Source organism: Pelodiscus sinensis, chromosome 2, assembly GCF_049634645.1.
Source record: "Pelodiscus sinensis isolate JC-2024 chromosome 2, ASM4963464v1, whole genome shotgun sequence".
Lineage (NCBI taxonomy): Eukaryota > Metazoa > Chordata > Testudines > Trionychidae > Pelodiscus > Pelodiscus sinensis.
In genome coordinates, this window is record NC_134712.1 from 40136865 (window position 1) to 40155556 (window position 18692).

Consider the following 18692-nt stretch of genomic DNA (forward strand, 5'->3'; position numbering starts at 1 on the left):
TGCTGCTCTCAGACGGTCAGGTGTGGGACAGAAGCCATCAGCCCCCGGGGTCTGTGGCTCTGGGGGTCTCCTGGCTCACGGTCCCCTCCTTTCCTAAATTTTGTTCCTCCGGTTTCCCGAGAAACGCTGGATAAGTCCAGCTAGTTGCCTCTATATAAAACCATGGTATGCCCACACCTTGAATACTGCACACAGATGTGGTCACCTCATCTCACAAAATATATATTGACATTGGAAAAGATTCAGAAAAGGGCAACAAAAATGATTAGGGGTTTGCAATGGCTGCCAGATGAGGAGAGATTAAAAAGACTTGGACTTTTCAGCTTAGAAAAAGAGGAGACTAAGGGGAGATATGATAGAGGTCTATAAAATTGTGACTGGTGTGGAAAAAGCGAATAAGGAAAAGTTATTTACTTATTCCCACAATATAAGAACTAGGGGTCACCAAATGAAATTAATAGGCAGCAGGTTCAAAACAAACAAAAGGAAGTTTTTCTTCATTCAGCGCACAGTCAACCTGTGGAACTCTTTGCCAGAGAATGCAGTAAAGACTAGGACTTTAACAGGGATCAAAAAAGAGCTATATAAATTCATTGAGGTTAGGTCCATCAATGGCTATTAGCCAGGATGGGTAGGAATGGTGGTCCTAGCCTCTGTTTGTCTGTAAATGGGTGATAGGAGAGGGATCATGTGAGGATTACTTGTGTGTTCCCTTCCCTCTGGGGCATCTGGTATTGGCCACTGTTGGCAGACTGGACACTCAGCTAGATGGAACTTTGGTCTGACCCAGTAGGCCATTCTTATGTTCTACATATCTATGTAGGTTCCTAAATGACATCCTTTATTGGAGTATTTAAACATCTAGAGTGACCCCCATCTATGTGGGGAGATTATATATATAAAAATATAGTGTGTGTGTGTGTGTGTGTGTGTGTGTGTGTGTGTGTGTGTGTCCCCGATCATTCCTGTCCCCCACCCCCACCCCAAACCCTGCTCCTTCCCACCCTTAGGCTTACCAGCGTGAGGCAGAAAAGCAGCTGGGCCCCCCAACACTCCATGCACTGTTAATCCCAGAGGCCGCATCCTTTGGGGGACAAGAACCTTTCCCCGGGCCAGATAGCAATTATGCTCTGGCCATAGATGGCCCATGGCATTTGAATTTGAGACCCCATTCTAAATTAAAAATTCCATTTCTTGTTGACCAGAGCTTTCCAAATAAGGCACTTGCAACTGCCTTCTATAATTCTACTTCCAACTTATCTAACTGCCTCTCAGTGAAAACACACATAGGATGATGTACTCAAAGTATTCCAACATTTTACTTTTGCAATATTTTCTCTGTAAAATTACTTTATTTTATGAATCCAAAATTTAAGTGAAGTTGTGTGATGGGGTATCTGCTCTGCACTGGCCCTTTAATGGGTTAAAACACAGCCCTGAGTGAGAGCTGGAGCCATGGAGCAAGCAGCTGCAGTAGATAGCTGCCAATAAGAGCCCAGCTGTGGGCTGTATAAATGAAGGCTCCAGGAGGGAGGAAGGGAGAGAAACACTTGCACTAGTTAGGGAGCAGGAGAGACTTAGCTGCTAGGGAAGCTAGAGGCTTCCTGATTTAAAGCAAGGCTGGGGAAAGTCATGCAGAGCTGGGGAAGCTCTGGCCAGGTAATCTCCCAGGCTGCAGGGTCTGAAGCAAGGCCTCAGAGTACTAGGGCTATGGGAAAGCAGCCAGGACAGGCAAAAGCAGCAGGTCCGCAACCCCTTGACAATGAGTGGCCATTTCAGACTGCAGTTTGCCCCTGTGGCAGGGGCTAGATGAAGACTGGCACTGGGTCAGTGAGGCAAGGTGGGAAGAGGGGGATTGAGGGTCTCCAGAGAGGGTGGAATCCAGAGTGTGGGGTACTGTGGTAGGACAGTATGCAGGTCGGAGGGCGCCACAGCCTGAGAGAGATGTGGGCAGTGACCAAGTATGGTGGAGAGTAAGTAATAACAGCAAGGAAGACACCAGCTAGAAGGGGGAGCTCCAGCACCAAAAATGCTAATTCCCTGAGTGACCAGCTGGAGGTGCCTTTGGTGGTGAGGCCTGCCCTGTTACAAGGCCTTTTGTCTTCAGCCTACAAACTAATGCATTTTTAATTGCACCAGCCACAAGTGTTCTGAATCTTGCACATATAACTGTATACAAACAGCAAATAAAATGATAAAGAACTGTGTTCATTAGAGCAGTGGTTTTGAACCAGTGGTACGAGTACCCTTAGGGGTACTTGAGAGAAGTCTGGGGGATATGTCACACAAATGAAATTTGGAGAAAACTGAATTTTTGTTTTAAGTTTTACAGCACTTTATTTTTGTACTTTTTACACCCAAAAATGTCATCGCCTGCCTGACTATGATTAAGTTGTTTAAACAAACGTGTTGCAATGGTAGAAAAAAATGTGTGTGTGTCTGAAAACTGTACGTACTGGAGGTACTTATAATTTTTTTTTAAAGGGGGTATTTTATTTAAAAAAAAAAGGTGGAGAAACACTGCATTAGAGAACACTCTCAGATATTACTAATTATTTCACATAGGCATTATCTTCTCTCACCTGCAAGACATTATGTATCCCGTACCTACAATGAACATTCAAAATACTTTTTCTTACCTCTTTCCACAAGCTGAAACCTATTATACTCGGAACTGCCATACTCAGAATGAGAGCCTAGAATATTAAAAAAAGAGAGAGAAAACTAGTACTGATTGTTCCCTTTATTCCCCACAAATGGAATTTGGGCTATCTGTCCAAAGCAGACACACACAGTGGGTTAAGTAGTAATTTTTAATGGGCCTCATCTTTCTAATACTCTGGGACCAAAATAAATACAACAACACTGCATATCTAAAAGCTGTCAGTTTAATACAAGACTACTCAACTTTGGAAGCCTCAAGGGCCACAATATTACACACAGCACATGCCAAGGGCCACAACTTAAGTGTGGCTGCATATACATGCAAATAAATACACACACAGCTTTTTTCACACTGACGGGCATGAATACACAGATTAAGGCAAGACTACAAAACACACAGTTCCCATTTAAATCAGTTCGGATTATATTAATAAAATGCAGTATTTACCCCATTTCCACCCATATGACAGCACTTTTAATGAGCAATGACAGTCCAGGGATTTAACTACTAAAATGCCTATCAACAGAAGACCATTATATTGACTACTTTTTTGTTTTGGCTCCCACCTGTGCTCCGTGTGTTGAGCTCCACATAAACCCAAACCACACTGCAGGCCGCATGCGGCCCCCGGGCCATGTGTTGAGTAGCACTGCTTTAAGAGAACAAGTCCCGGACATGGACATTAAATGACAGTTGGACAAATTTTGCTGTTTTGAGCCAAGCTAAACTCAATATGAACAAACAGGATTTTACTTATTAAACTCTGCAGAATTTGGCACACTGCAACTTTAGTAGTATTGGGTCTGAATAGTTTTTCAAGAAACAGTGATAAAGTGCAGATATAAACTAGGGAAGGAAGCAAGACTGAAGAGGTGTCTCTTTCATGAAGGTGATCAAGAGACAAAGAAAAAATAATGAAAGATCTTGAAGTCATCGTGGATAGTTCTCTGAAGACGTCCATGCAGTGTGCAGCGGCAGTCAAAAAAGCGAACAGGATGTTAGGAATCATTAAAAAAGGGATAGAGAATAAGAAGGAGAATATCTTATTGCCCTTATATAAATCCATGGTACGTCCACATCTTGAGTACTGCATACGGATGTGGTCTCCTCATCTCAAAAAAGATATACTGGCATTAGAAAAGGTTCAGAGAAGGGCAACTAAAAGGATTGGTCCCATTTGGAACAGGTCCCATATGAAGAGCGATTAAAGAGACTAGGACTTTTTAGCGTGGCAAAGAGGAGATTAAGGGGGGATATGATAGAGGTATATAAAATCGTGAGTGGTCTGGAGAAAGTGAATATGGAAAAGTTATTTACTTGTTCCCATAATATAAGAACTAGGGGGCCACCAAATGAAATTAATGGGCAGCAGGTTTAAAACAAATAAAGGAAGTTCTTCTTCACACAATGCACTGTCAACCTGTGGAACTTCTTGCTTGAGGAGGTTGTGAAGGCTAGGACTATAACAGGGTTTAAAAAAGAACTAGATAAATTCATGGAGGTTAAGTCCATTAATGGCTATTAGCCAGGATGGGTAAGGAATGGTGTCCCTAGCCTCTGTCAGAGGGTGGAGATGGATGGCAGGAGAGAGATCTCTTGATCATTACCTATTCTGTTCACTCCCTCTGGGGCACCTGGCATTGGCCACTGTCGGCAGACAGAATATTAGGCTGGATGGACCTTTGGTCTGATCGAGTATGGCCATTCTTATATACTTATGTTCTTAAAAATGCAATTCAGTTCCCTTTAACATTATTTGTCCTCTCATTCAGAATTACAGTATTAATACAAAACAACATCCTGTTATTCTGCATGGCAGCATTCCAGGTATTCATCTTTATCTTGCAAAGGAGGAGTAATTGTGGTAATTTCTATAATGAGAGCTGGTATTACAAGAGAGGTGGTCCTGATTCCCACTGCAGCATTTATTTCTCTTAAACGCTGATGCCTCTTAGGGGCTGTAGCATAAACATGAGCAGCAACAAATCTTAAATAAATAATTTCAGCTATTGTTTAATTTGACAATTTTTCAATCTTACTCAGTAATTAAATATACATTTGTCCAGGCTGCTTTATTTTTCTACCTTTTGATGTTTCTTTAGAATTCTCAAGCACCACTTAAAACAAAGAGATAAACTCATTAGATATAACTACTACCAACAATTGCTAACATTGACTAATACTAATGACTCACCAACAATACTGGGTGTACAGCTTTCAGTCGAAGCCACTTGAAAAGGGTCATCCAAAGCTCAGGAGAGCATACACCAAATGCAGCAAGCATACACACATGTGGAGTCCACAGGTACTTCATACTGAGAAACAGCACAGCAATCAAAGATGAGACTCTGCACAGATCGTATTCGGACACAAACATACACCTGTCTAAAATTTATTTGGCAGGTAAGTCTGGTAAATGTAATTGTTTTTAGTCTAAACAACATCATGACATCTAGTGCCATAATAATAAATGTTCAGAATATCTTTTTCAACTGCTTTGTGGTTGCTTGACATGTTAAAACACACTTTGTGATGTCCTTAACAGACAAAGAGATGGAGTAGAGGTCTTTTCTATCTCTAGTTTCTGTGATTGTCACGTTACTGCATTTTGAGCAATTTGCCCTGAGTGGACACCCTCAGCAGTGCCCAGTTGGCAGGATCCACAGATCTTGGTCAATTGAGCTTTGGATCAGGGCCCCACGCTATCTAAATTTAATGTTGGTATTGAGAGTTCAGTTGGTTAAAGGGTGGCTGCAATGAGTCAGCAACAGTATGAGAGTTTGGACAAAAGGGCTCTGGAAGATTTGTGCTTGGAAAGAGACATTGAATTGAGAGAAAGCTTCTAAGCCAGAACTGAGATGTTTTTTAGTGGCCAGAGATGCTGCAGAAGAAATGAGAGTTCAGGATCCAGTGAGGAGATTGCAACTTAAATATTAACAAGAACTGGAGGAATTTTGTCTGCTAGCTAAAGCTAATCAAAGAAACTGCTGAGAGAAGGCAGAAGCTGGAACTAGAACATGCAAAGAGGATGGCACAAGCCAATGAGAAATCTGCCAGACTCGAGCTTCAGCTTAAGAAAATAGAAGAGCCAAAGAGTCTGTATCCTCCTGGGAGTTCGGTGTATAATCTTGTGGGTATGAGGTGTGATTATATCATGGCAGATGTGTTTAACCAGGCTGATGTCTTAACATAGCCCCAAAGCATTTATGGGGTTTGTGAAGGGGGTGAATGTGATTCTGGGCAGTTGTCTGGGGCTAATCGGTTCTATTGCAGCCAGGGGGAAAGTATTGCTAAATGTTTGCCTGAAGCAGATAGCTGTGTGTCTGTGCAGGCGGGGCCCCAGGGACCAGGACAATGCTTCTCTGGAGCAGGCTGCAGTGGATGGCCAGGGTAGATTTCTCACCGTGAAACATGATAAAGTTCTGAGAAGTGATGGATCATTAGCTGGTAGTGCTTGTGAAACTGCACTTGCACAAGCTGGAAGTGAGTTGTGTGAGGAAGCACAGTGTGAGCAGCCACAGTGTGTGCAAGCTGGCAGTTTGGCTGCTGAGAATAGCAGTGTGTCAATGAAATAAGCTGTCTCAGTTGCTAGCTGTGTGTCTGAGAATAGCCAGAGGTGCTGGGAAAAAGGAGGGACTATTTCTAGTTGTTGCAGCAGCATGCCTGTGGGGGAAGGGTTTCCTCTCAATCCTTTGTCTGAGGAAGGTGCCCCGCAGCCTGTGATGGCTGAGAGCAGTGATATTGTCCCAGAGCTGGGACTGGATACAGCTAAAGCCCAGAAAGGGGATGGCCCTACGTTTGTGTCTGCTGGGGAGAAGCATGCTGTGACTTGGGCAGATCCAGTCAGTGTCTTGCCAGGATCCCAGAGATCAGATGATTCTGGTGCTTGTATGTTACCAGAGGAAGAGAGAATGATTCCTACCCTTGTGCGTGCTGGGACAAGGAGCCTTCAAGGCACCAGTCCAGAGAGAGTTACAAAGGGAAGGAAAATGTCTCTGACCTTGTATCTCGTGAGTCTGTCTGTGTGCCTGAAAGGGGATTGTCTAGGAGTCCACCCGAGGGGCCAGAGAAGATTGCAGGAGTTGGTGGAAGCTGAAGAATAAAAATTCCTTCTTTGGGGAAAATCAGGAGAAAGCTCTTCCTGAAAGAGGCAGCACTTTATTTCATGAGACACTTGTTTCAGAGCCTGATGGGCAGAATTTTTCTGTTAACAGTGACTCCACTGACTTGGATTGAGAAAGATTCAGTGTGCATGGTTGTAGAGAGGTCTCAGAGGGACTGAGGATTATTTCAGATGAGGCAGAAACAGCCAGAGAATTGGAACAGTCTGGTAACCAAGTGACTGGATTTGACCAGCTGGTTGGGAAGTCAGTGTGGTTGGGACAGGAATGTTCCCAGGTTGATTATGAGGGTGGACAGAGTGTGTCTCAGATTCAGGGGAAGAACTATGTAGCTAAGTATGCAGGGCAAACCAGGTTAATCTCTCTAGAATGCAGGAGATGGCAAGTAAACTCCCATCTCTACACATAGTGGACACTTGTAAATCAATCAAGGAACTTAACATCTCATTCCATATGGAAGCAGAGGTTGGAGGTGAAAGGACAAGAGATTTGTGAGTATACTGCTTATTGTTGTTACCCCACTGATGGGGGGGGGGGGAAGAGAAGAATCCCATGGCCATTGTGAACCGGGAAGTCACATCCAGCCAGCCTTTTGTCTCTGGGATAAGTTCAGGATGTGAACCTACAGGACAAGGGGGAAAGGCAGAACTTGCTTTGTCAAAGGAAAATTTCAGTTTAAACCTGAAGGGTCAAAACTACAGGGCACGGAGCCAAAGATGTGGCATGGGAGAAAGTGTTGTAAATGTATACTGGATATGGGTGTGTTCCTATTACTCATGTTAACTTTTGTAACCAATGTGCTGTGGTTGCCAAGTATTGTAAAAATGTACAACGTGCATACTGTTTTGGAAAAACCATTGAAACTGTCAAGAAATGTACCAGACTGTATGTTAAAGGACCTTGTGATGTTGATATTTCATGGTTAATGCCTATGCCTATAACTAATCTTGGAACTTCTTACAGGACAAAGAAGATTCCAGCCATAATGTACTGTATGGAAAAGGAAACTGAGGCACACCACCATTATGTTTTCATGGCTAAGGGCCAAGATTCTATACTATGAGGGGTAAGAATACCAACATTAATACAATGTTAATTGGATTTCAGACCATTGCCAGAGCTTGCCAGGACAAATTTACTATTTTCTTCAGCTCTGTGCGAGATCTCATGACACACATGGGGATCATGCTGCAAAAGCAGATCTGATTGGCTGTGGTTCTTACCAGTTTTATCTTGGGTTTATAAAACAGTACAAGGACATGGTTGTTGCTATGACAGACCATGCAATGAGGAAGCCTATTGTAGGCGAGCCTGGTTTTCATACACTTGTCCAGTTCTGTACTCTCGTTTCTAATATGGGATTAGAACCTGTAATAATACAGAGCCAAAATATGGGGAGGCCTGTGATGCACTCAGTGACGTTACTGGCATCACTTCCGGCATTAGTTTTGCGTTGGGGGTGTCACGTTACTGGATTTTAAGGAGATTAGACAGGTTACTGCTTCATCAAGGGGCGGGGGAGATTGCCCCAAAGTCTGCACAAAGGGGGCCATGTGAGATGTCAAATGAAAGCTTATGTTCTACTGATTTTATTTATGTTATTCAGTACTTGTGTGATATCTGTATGTGGAGTTATAAATAAGTAATCTTTGTTGATGCTGGAAGATTCTCTGTCTGAGACAGAGCAATGGGCCAGGAATGTTCATTCAGTGACTATGCTAATTAGCAAGGTTGCAGGGACAAGGCTCTTAGAGGGGCCAATACACACCTGAGGAATGTGTCTGGGGCCTGCAAACCAGCTAATATCATGACTGCTGACTTGGGACACAGGGATAGGTCACTGGGCCATGTGACCTGCTCCAGCTTGGAAGATACCAGGGACTGATATAAAATGCCATGAGACGGACTCCATCTGCTACTGATTCCAGATGTAACCTTGCGAGGAACAGAGAGCCGGGAAGAATCATTGGCCCATCCTGACATAGGATGTACACCAGAGATTTTTAATATAGCAGTTTGTAACATCTCTGCTGAGAGCCTGCACTGAGAACTTGCTGGATTCAAAACATGTAATGTATTCTCCTTAATAACCTTACTCTCATGCTTTTCTTTCTTTTGTTAATAAATCTTTAGATTTTAGATTCTAAAGGACTGGCCCAGCGAAGATCCAAAGTGTAAATTGACCGGGGATTTGTGGCTGGTTCTTTGGGACTGGAAAGACCCTTTGGGGTAGGTGAGATTGGGTTCTATAACCCCTCACCTGTGTGTGCAGACTCACGGCTGATTGTGGCAGAGAGAGAGCTGGGGTGTCAGAGGGGTTTTGCTCATGAGGTTTCCTGCTAGCCGGATTGGCAGCTGAGACACTTGGTGTGACTGGTTTGTGGCCTTATTGATAAGGGTCTCCAGTGAGGGGCTATAAGGAGCCCTGAGTTTGAGCAATTCGCCCTGAGCAGACGCCCTCAGCGGTGCCCAGACCCGGCCTAGTCCGTCATAGTAATACACCATGGCTGTGTCTACACTGGGCCACTTATTCCGGAAAATCAGCCGCTTTTCCGGAATAAGCTGCGAGCTGTCTACACTGGCCCTTGAATTTCCGGAAAAGCAACAATGCTCTACTGTACAAAATCAGCTGCTATTCCGGAAAAACTATTCTGCTCCTGCTCAGGCATAAGTCCTTATTCCGGAACACTGTTCCGGAAAAGGGCCAGTGTAGACAGCCCAGTAGTCTTTTCCGGAAAAAAGCCCCGATAGCGAAAATGGCGATTGGAGCTCTTTTCCGGAAAAGCGCGTCTACATTGGCCACAGACGCTTTTCCGGAAAAAGGGCTTTTCCGGAAAAGCAGCCTGCCAATGTAGACGCTCCTTTTCCGGAAAAACTGAAAACGGAATAGTATTCCGTTTTAAGCATTTCCAGAAATTCATGCCAGTGTAGACACAGCCCATGAATCAGGCCCAACTTAATTTGCAATACTGAGAAAATTGCAGACCCTGCAATATTAGGCTTCCACTGCAATTCTGACAACGGGAGCTCCAGATGACTGACAGCTAGGGCCCCTCCTTGCAGCCTCAGGCTCCCATTCTCAACCCCAGGCTGCTGACAGAACAAAATAATGGAAAAATAATTATGGACCTTATTGCCACAAATTACTTATTACTTTTCTGAGATTTTCCATGGCTTGTCTGCAACTCAGCTGCAATTTCTGGATAATCATCCTGTGATTTAAGTATGGCCTTAACCTTGAACTATCTAGTGCATCAAAAAGTTACATAAGATTTCAATGGAACATCAGAATGTAGAAAGAGTGCTAGCACAGCAGCTGAACTTGAAAAACAGGGGAATGACTAAAAAATTATTCCATTTAAGTTCTCAGATTTATGCTGGGGGAAAAAAACAAGAAAATGTGTTCAAGAAACCAAACACTATTTTTTTAGATATATGTTCAATGTTCACTAAGCTACTTCCAAAAGTAATTAGTAGTTTTATATGTCAAATCGGTTTCTGAGAAGGATGAGAGATGGGGACAATTTGTACAACTTCTAAAAGGGTGACTAACCTAGTTAGTAATATTTTGCCATGTTCAAAATAGAAAAATATAAAACGTACCCTTCCAACATCATTGCAAGAGAGCCCATTAACAATGTGTGGATTACATGGTAAGCTATTTCTGGCCTCTCTCCAATTTGGCCATCAAACGTAATTTTTTCTTTCAGTGGTTCACCTCTGCAGTTGGAAGAAAATAAAACAGTATTTATCTCACACATTGTCTCAGACTACAAAGAAACTTGACAACAGTTCAGCCATTGTGTGCTGGTACCACTATCTATCATTCCGACCAATACTGTTTTATTGTATCCTATACCCCCTGTCAATCTGTCTGTATTTATGTTCTGTCTCTTATCTTGTAATTAGATTGCAAGCTCTATGTTCTATGCTTGTCTAGCACGCTGGCTTTGTCCATACCTAGGACTCCTAGGCACTACAATAAACACAAATCATAACTAACTTTAATAGAGAACCTAATTCAAAAGTAAGAAGCCTTCACAAACATAACTATTCTGCACTGAAGTATGCTGTACTTCAGCTAAACCAGAGCTGGGCAAAATATGGCTCGGGGGCCAGGATCCGGCCCAACAAACCATCAGATCTGGCTCACGGACCATCCTGCTTGGACCCTCAGACACACGCAGCTGTTGCAGTTTAAAACACAGCCCCTGTGGCTCTCTGCTTTGCAGGGAGGAGGAAGCTTCATGCAATCTCCCTGCCCCACCAAGTCCTCAGCGCCTATTGGCCAGTTGTTTCTGGTCAAAAAGAACTGACCTCAGCCAATCTCTCAGCTCCTATTGGCAGGAAACATCCAGCCAATTGGAGCTAAAAGATTGGCCTGAGAAACTGGGGCAGTGCAAGCCTCTTCCCCCATCTGGAGTTGAGATCCATGGGGAGGGAGCAGCCTGTATTTTCAAGGGCTGGGGCTGCAACAAGCAGGGAGCCCAGCCTGCTGGCCAGGAGACACTTAGGTAAACTCCTCCCAGCCAGTGCCTGCTTCTGGCACCCCAACCCCTACTTCCTCCCCCAGATCACCATCCAAATCCTCTGCACCTCCTGCCCCAGGTGACAACTCCCTCCCAGACCCTATACGCCACCTATACTCCTCCCCCAAGCCAGAATCCTCTCCTGCACCCACACTCCCTCCCTGACCCTAAACCCCAATCCCCTGACCCAGGTCACAATCCCCTCCTCCACCCAAACACCCTGTCAGACTCCACATCATCTCCTGCACGCCAGTCCCTTATCCTGTGCATTCTTCTGCACCCAACCTCCAACCTAGACCCCTCATCCCCTCCATAGAAAAGTGCAGTCCTTGACCACTTACCAAAATCTTGGAATGGCCCCCCACCAAAAATTATTGCCCACCCCGAGCTAATTATATTATTAATCCAACTATAAGCTGTAGAATCAGTGTGATTGCACCTACTATTTGAGGACAGAAAAAGGGATGGAAGACAGTTCAATCTTATCTTTACAAATCCCAGTAGTATCAGTCCTAGGTTGTTATCTTCTTTACTATAAATTTTAGAAATGTGCCTCTCTATCTGTCTGTGAGTCCGTTTGTTCAAGAACTCCTAAACGGTAAAACTAGGACCACTAAATATGACATGAGACTTCCTCTTATCATAATTTAAAGCAAGATCAGGGTCTGATTGTGCCAGGGTAATGAGATGTACATACAATTTGATTCCATTTTATGAGAAACAAACGAAGGGATGTGATAGGAGGCAGCTATACTGCAGAATGACTACACAGAGGGTCCAGAGATGGGTACTGGGATAACTATAATTCCTTGTGCCAGCAGGGGTAGCAAAAGAGACAACTATCTACTATATTTTTCAGAGAGCCTATCTGTTTATGTGTCTGAGACCCCAGCTGGGGTACAGAATTCTCTCCTCCCTGCAGCAGCCATGGACAAGCGCTTCTCACCTGGACTCAAGCTAGGGACGTTAAATCCCATTTAATCATGTAACCAGTTAACTGCTTAAATGGGGGTGGGCGGAGGGCACAGATTAGCTGGAGCAGCTGCCCCGTCCACCACAGCCTTGCTAGAGTGGCCTCCTGCTGCTTCAGGTGGGCCAGGACACTGAGAATGGGGCTGCTGCAGCCAGGCAGGAGCACTCCCTAATATGACACGCTGCTCCAGACAGACTAGGCCAGGCCTGCTGTAAGTCCTATAATAAGTGGAAACTAGGTCAAATTACAAAGGATGAATATAGGCAAATAGCACAAGTATGCAGAGGCAAGATTAGAAAAACAAAGGTACAAAACAAGCTCAATCTAGCTATAGACATAACGGGTAACAAGAAGAAATTCTACAAATATATTAAAAGCAAGAGGAAGACCAAGGACAGGATAGGCCCATTGCCTGGTGAAGAGGGAGAAGTAACAACAGGAAACCTGGAAATGGCAGAGAAGCTTAATGATTTCTTTGTTTCAGTTTTCATCAAGACGATGGATGGTGACAGGATTCCTAACATAGTGAGTGGTAGTGGAAATGGGGCAGGTTTAGAAGTTAAAATAAAAAAAATAATAAAATCAAAAATTACTTAAGTTGGATGTCTGCAAGCCACCAGAGCCTGATGAAATGCATCCTAGAAGGAACTGATAGAAGAGGTAACGCAGCCTTTAGCTATCATCTTTGAAAACTCATGGAAGTTGGGAGAGATTCCAGAAGACTGGAAAAGGCAAATATAGTGCCCATCTATAAAAAGGGAAATAAGAACAACCCAGGAAACTACAGACTAGTCAGTTTAACTTCTGTGCCAGGAAAGATAATGGAGCAAGTAATTAAGGAATTCATCTGCAAACATCTGGAAGATAACGAGGTGATAGGGACAGCCACCATGGATTGTAAAGAACAAATCATGTCAAACCAATCTAATAACTTTCTTTGATAAGATAACAAGTCTTGTGAATAAGGGAGAAGCGTAGTATAGCTAGACTTCAGTAAAGCATTTTCTTTGGTCTCGCATAACATTCTTACCAATAAATTAGGGAAATACAACCTAGATCGGGCTATTCCAGTGGTCCCCAACCTTTTGGAGCTGCCAGGCACGCGGGGGCGGGGCCACTCATGACCCCATGCGCCGCACGTCTGGGGGCGGAGCCACCAATTCGCTGTGCGCCCGGAGCCAGCGCCCCCCCATAGCTGCGTGCCTGGGGCCGGTGTCCCCCATGCGCCACGCGTCTGGGCATGGGACCACACATTCGCCGCGTGCCCGGGGCTGGCGCCCCCCATAGCCACACGTCCGGGCATAGGGCCGCACATTCGCCACGCGCCCGGAGCCGGCACCTCCCATGGCCGCGCACCCGGGCACAGGGCTGCCCATGCGCTGCGTGCCTGGGACCGGCACCGTGCATGTGCCGAGTACCCAGGGTGGGGCCGGCCCCGAGCACTTGGTGGGCGCACGTAAATGCCCCGGCAAGCGCCAAGGCGGCCAAAGGCATTGCGTTGGGGACCACTGGGCTATTCTAAGAGGGGTGCATGACTAGCTCGATAATCATTCTCAGAGATTAGTTATTAATGGCTCAGAGTCATGCTAGAAGGGCATAAAAAGTGGGATTCCAAAGGGGTCTGTTTTAGGACCGATTCTCTTCAATATCTTCATTAATGATGTATATATTGGCACAGAAATTATGCTTACTAAGTTTGAAGATAATACCAAGAAAGTTGCAAGTGCTTTGGAGGATAAGGTCATAATACAAAATGATCTGGACAAACTGGAGAAATGGCCTGAGATAAATAGGATGCAGTTTAATAAGGACAAATGCAAAATATTCAACTTAGGAAGGAACAATCCATTTCACACATACAGAATGGGAAGTGACTATCTAGAAAACAGTACTGCAGAAATGGATCTAGGGGTCATAGTGGACCACAAACCAAATATGAATCAACAGTGTGACACTGTTGCAAAAAAAGCAAACATGATTCTGGGATGCAGTAACAAGAATATTATGAGCAAGACACAAGAAGTCATTCTTCCGCTCTGCTCTGTGCTGATTAGGCCTCAGTTGGAGTACTGGTCCAGTTCTGGGCACCACATTTCAAGAAAGATGTGGAGAAATTGGAAAAGGTCCAAAGAAGAGCAATAAAAATGATTAAAGTTGTAGAAAACATGACCTATAAAGGAAGACTGAAATAACAGAGCTCGTTTAGTTTAGAAAAGAGAAGACAGAGGGGCCATGGTAGCGGTTTTCAAGTAACTAAAAGGGTGTTACAAGGAGGAGGGAGAAAAATTGTTCTCCTTGGCCTCTGAGGATAGGACAAGAAGCAGTCGTCTTAAATTGCAGCAAAGGAGGCTTAGGTTGGATATTAGGAAAAACTTCCAGCCTGTCAGGGTGGTTAAACACTGGAATAAATTGCCTAGGGAGATTGTGGAATCTCCATCACTGGAGATATTCAAGAGCAGGTTAGATAGACATCTATCAGGGATGAGCTAGAAGGTGCTTGGTCCTGCCGTAAGGGCAGGGGACTGGACTCGGTGACCTCTCAAGGTACCTTCCAGTTCTAGTATTCTATGATATCTATGAAATCTATGACGAATTTTGAAAAATCCATTCTCACCTTTGCCCTTACCAAGTGGAAAGCTTGACCTAACATAAGAGGGAATCTGCACCTTTTGTTATATTCAACACAACGTAAAGTCCTCAGAAATAAAGTATGGTTATTTTCTAGTACTTAAGATTTCAAAGTTAACTTCTACGCAGTGGTGGTTCTAAGCTTGCAGACAGTTCTATTGCCTCTTCTACAGGTCATAACTTTACCTAGAAAAAACAGATTCAAACTAAACGTATGTTTACACTGTATGCAGAGGATCTGACTGGTGCATGTGTAAGCACACCTGAGCTAACTTTGAGCTAGCTCACTAAAAACAGTAGTGTAGCTACAGCAGCATGGGCAGTTGTATGAGCTAGACCAGAGGTGGGCAAGACTGCTTCTGTTGGCTGGATCAGGCCCACCAAGCCATTTGATCCAGCCTGTGGCCACCCTGCAACTCCCTGCCCTCAGGACAATCAAGACCTGGGGACGTGGAGTGCGCTAAGTCTCCTCCCTCACCAGGGTTGTGCAGCAACAGAGGGACCCGCCAGCTGTTCTAAACAGCTAGCAGTTCTCTCTAGGCACTGGGGGGGGGGAGAGGGGGATGACTCACATGCTCCCCCACCCTCAGGCCAATCAGATTCTGTGGGCAAGGGAACATGAGAAGTCTCCTGGCCCCACCCCATCCATCCAAAGCCCATCCCCGGGACTCCTTCAGAAATCTGTGAAGTGCTCCCTCCTTCAAAAATTATTGCTCACCTCTGGGCTAGACACTTTAGTGTCTATCCAGGAAGGCTTGTACTCTGCTGACTAACCCATGCAATTGCCTCAGCTGACATGCTATCACTATTTTTAGTGAGATATCTCAATCAAAGTAATATGCAAATACAGTGAAAATACACTCAAAGAGAACATGAGTCAGTTCCACTGTTTTTTTTCATACTCTTGTGGGCTATAGTGAAAGAAAGGAATCAGGACACTATTACTCTAAGCAGATGACGACACGGGATCATCTCAGGAGACCGGGGCCAAAAAAGGACAGAGAAGAGGCAGACTATTGGAGATCCTTTCCATTCCTCCATCTTATTCCTGGCAGCCAGGAGGTTGTGGAGGAGGCAAGTACCAGAGAAACACAAATTCCCTTGCAGTGGCAGGAGACTCTGCAGCTAGGGGTGGAAACCCCCTTCTCTCTTCCAGAAACACACTAATCAGAGGCTGACACAGAAGGAGCTCTTTAGAAGAATCTAAACTAAGGAAAGGGAACCTTTTTTTGGGTCAGGTGCCACAAGCACAGAAAAATCAGTTGGGGGCTGCACACAAGTGACATGGCCCTCAACTGAAAAGGAGAAAGACACTCTTCACATTCTCCTCCCACACCAGAGCCTAGGGGGGTCTCAGCCTAGTAGATTTTGTGTGCTCCAGCCCCATGGTGGAGCAGTGGGGGGCTGGAGTGCCAACACAGGCTCCTCAATGTTGGGGGGCCGGAGCCCTGGGGGCTGGATCCAGGCAAGCCAGGAACCACATCAAACTTCCAGGCTTGAGGTTCCCTGCCCCTTATCTAAGTCTTCTCTCTTCTGGCAGCATTGGTGGATGATGTACTACTTATCAGGGAATTACCAACAAAGCTCCCTTCCACTCATATTTCCTATCAAGCTATGGCTAAATTCATAAATGTTTTATACTGTTTTAAAACACTAGTCTATCAAGAGATTACAATCTATCTTTTATACATAATTTAATAATCCTGAAGTCAGCTGAATAAAAAAAATAAGTGCTAAAAATAAACCACTTACCTAATTCTCCTAAAAATGACTTGAGTTACAGAAGAAAGGCAGATAGTTAATACTAAAACATAGAAAGGCAATAAAGATGACTGAGTTAACCGCAAAAAAAAGTCTTGAGATGGCATCTGAAGGGATTCTTGACAAAGAAGCCAGTTCACTGTAAAGTTCCTAGTAAGGTAGAAATATCATACGTAAAAAGAAATTATTAGCTAATGTGCTCAGATGAATTCCAATTAATATATTTCTGCCCCAATAATAAATATTTTTCAAATATAATTTTTACAAGCATGCTTTTTAAAAAAAAATCACAAGCTCATCCTTTAAATCTATATTCTGTGATCTGAAAAGAGCAGGTTACAAAATTTTATAGGCACTTCTATACAAAGACAAATACGAGGGTAAGTCAAAAAATATCCACAAAGTGTTCTTTTTTTTTTTTTTGCGATTAGCCCAACTGCTGAATTCGCACGCAGCCATAGGCATGGAACCTCCCTATATTATAGTGACATATTTGGCCTTGACTGTTCAGATGTCTTTCACCACTAATGGGGTCAACATGGCCGCTCCACTTACCACATGCGCCAAAAAAGAGCAGCGTGCAGTGATTCAATTTTTGTGGGCTGAAGGTGTATGAGGTGCAGAAATTCATCGAAGACTATCAGCATAGTACGGTGTCAGTGTTTTGCCACAGTAAAGCGTGTACGAATGGACTGACATGTTAAAAAATTGCCAAACAAGTGTCACTGACAAAGAACGATCAGGGTGCCCATCCACATTGACTACTAAAAGGAACATTGAACAAGTCCGCATGCTGATTCTCGAAAACAGGAGGGTAACAGTCGAAGTGGCAAACCAACTGCAGATTAGTCACGGTTCTGCCTATGAAATCATCCACCACAAACTTCACTTCAGTAAACTATGTGCAAGGTGGGTTCCCAAACAACTCATAGAACAGCACAGATGTAACTGTTTGGACACCTGTAACCGCCTTTTGAGAACCAGTATCATGAGGAAGGTGATGCTTTTTTGAGTCGCATTATCACTGGTGATGAAACGTGGATCCACTACTATGAGCCGGAGAGCAAATGTCAGAGAGACCCCTCAAAGATGCTTTAATAGGCTGTCATTTTGCCAGTGACCATGATTTGAAGGAGGCGGTGCATACATGGCTTGCCGCCCCGCTGAAAACATTTTTTCTGAAGGCATACAAAAGCTTGTGTGATGCTGGACCAAGTGTGTTGAAAAGCAGGAGAACTATGTTGAAAAATAATACACTTACGAGTTCTGTATTGCTGTTGTGTTAATTTTAATAAATATATTGCAGATACTTTTTGACTTACCCTCGTACATTTCTAAAAACTTAGTTCCAGGGAATCACACATATCAATGAATTAAACCTAAACTTATTTTTGAGTCAAGAAAGTGTGTTTATTCCCATTTCATAGAGAACAAAACTGAAAGCTGAGCTAGTTTGTCAGAGATCACATAGATAGCTTATAGTACAGCCAAGAAAAAAAGGTTATAGTACAGGCAAGAAAAAAAAACAAAAAAACATGGAATTCCCAAGTTCCAGTCCTGGGTCTTAATACCTTGACAATCCCTCCTTCCTATGACAAATTCAGTTAGAGAACAGAGAAGTAGTAGTTATTTACTTTGTGTGGCATCGATGGTTCTTCGAGATGTATGTCCCTACGGCTGCTCCACTCTAGGTGTCGATGCATCTTTGCGCCAGTGATCATAAGTTTTTGCTAGCAGTGCCTTGCCGTGTATGCGCAGCTGTTGCCTTGTGCCATTGTTTCCGCTGATTGCATGTGTGCGGCACCCTCCATTCCTTCTCTACCATAGAATCATATATGGATAGACTCCAAAGTAGAGGGGATTGGTATTGGAGCACCCACAGAGGCATACATTTCAAAGAACCATTATTACTTCACAAGGTGAGTCACTTCCTCTTCTTCAAGAGGTGTCCCTGTGGATGCTCCACTCTAGGTGACTATAAAACAGTGATTGTATATGGAGGTGGGCTTTGGTAT

The 18692-nt window shown here is 44.0% G+C and overlaps 1 protein-coding gene across 5 annotated transcripts in view; it reads right to left on the reverse strand.

Moving 5' to 3' along the window:
• Positions 1-18692, reverse strand: part of DPY19L4 (dpy-19 like 4) — a 200474-nt gene that overhangs the window by 23825 nt on the left and 157957 nt on the right. For 4 of the 5 annotated variants that reach the window (XM_075920362.1, XM_014579001.3, XM_006134071.4 and 1 more), the window contains 4 exons: positions 16669-16827; positions 10390-10506; positions 4860-4980; positions 2640-2696 (listed from right to left, as the gene is read on the reverse strand). In XM_075920362.1, coding sequence (XP_075776477.1) covers positions 2640-2696; positions 4860-4980; positions 10390-10506; positions 16669-16827 — 454 coding nt within the window. The remainder of the gene's footprint in view (positions 1-2639; positions 2697-4859; positions 4981-10389; positions 10507-16668; positions 16828-18692) is intronic. The other variant, XM_075920363.1, reaches the window with a different exon arrangement.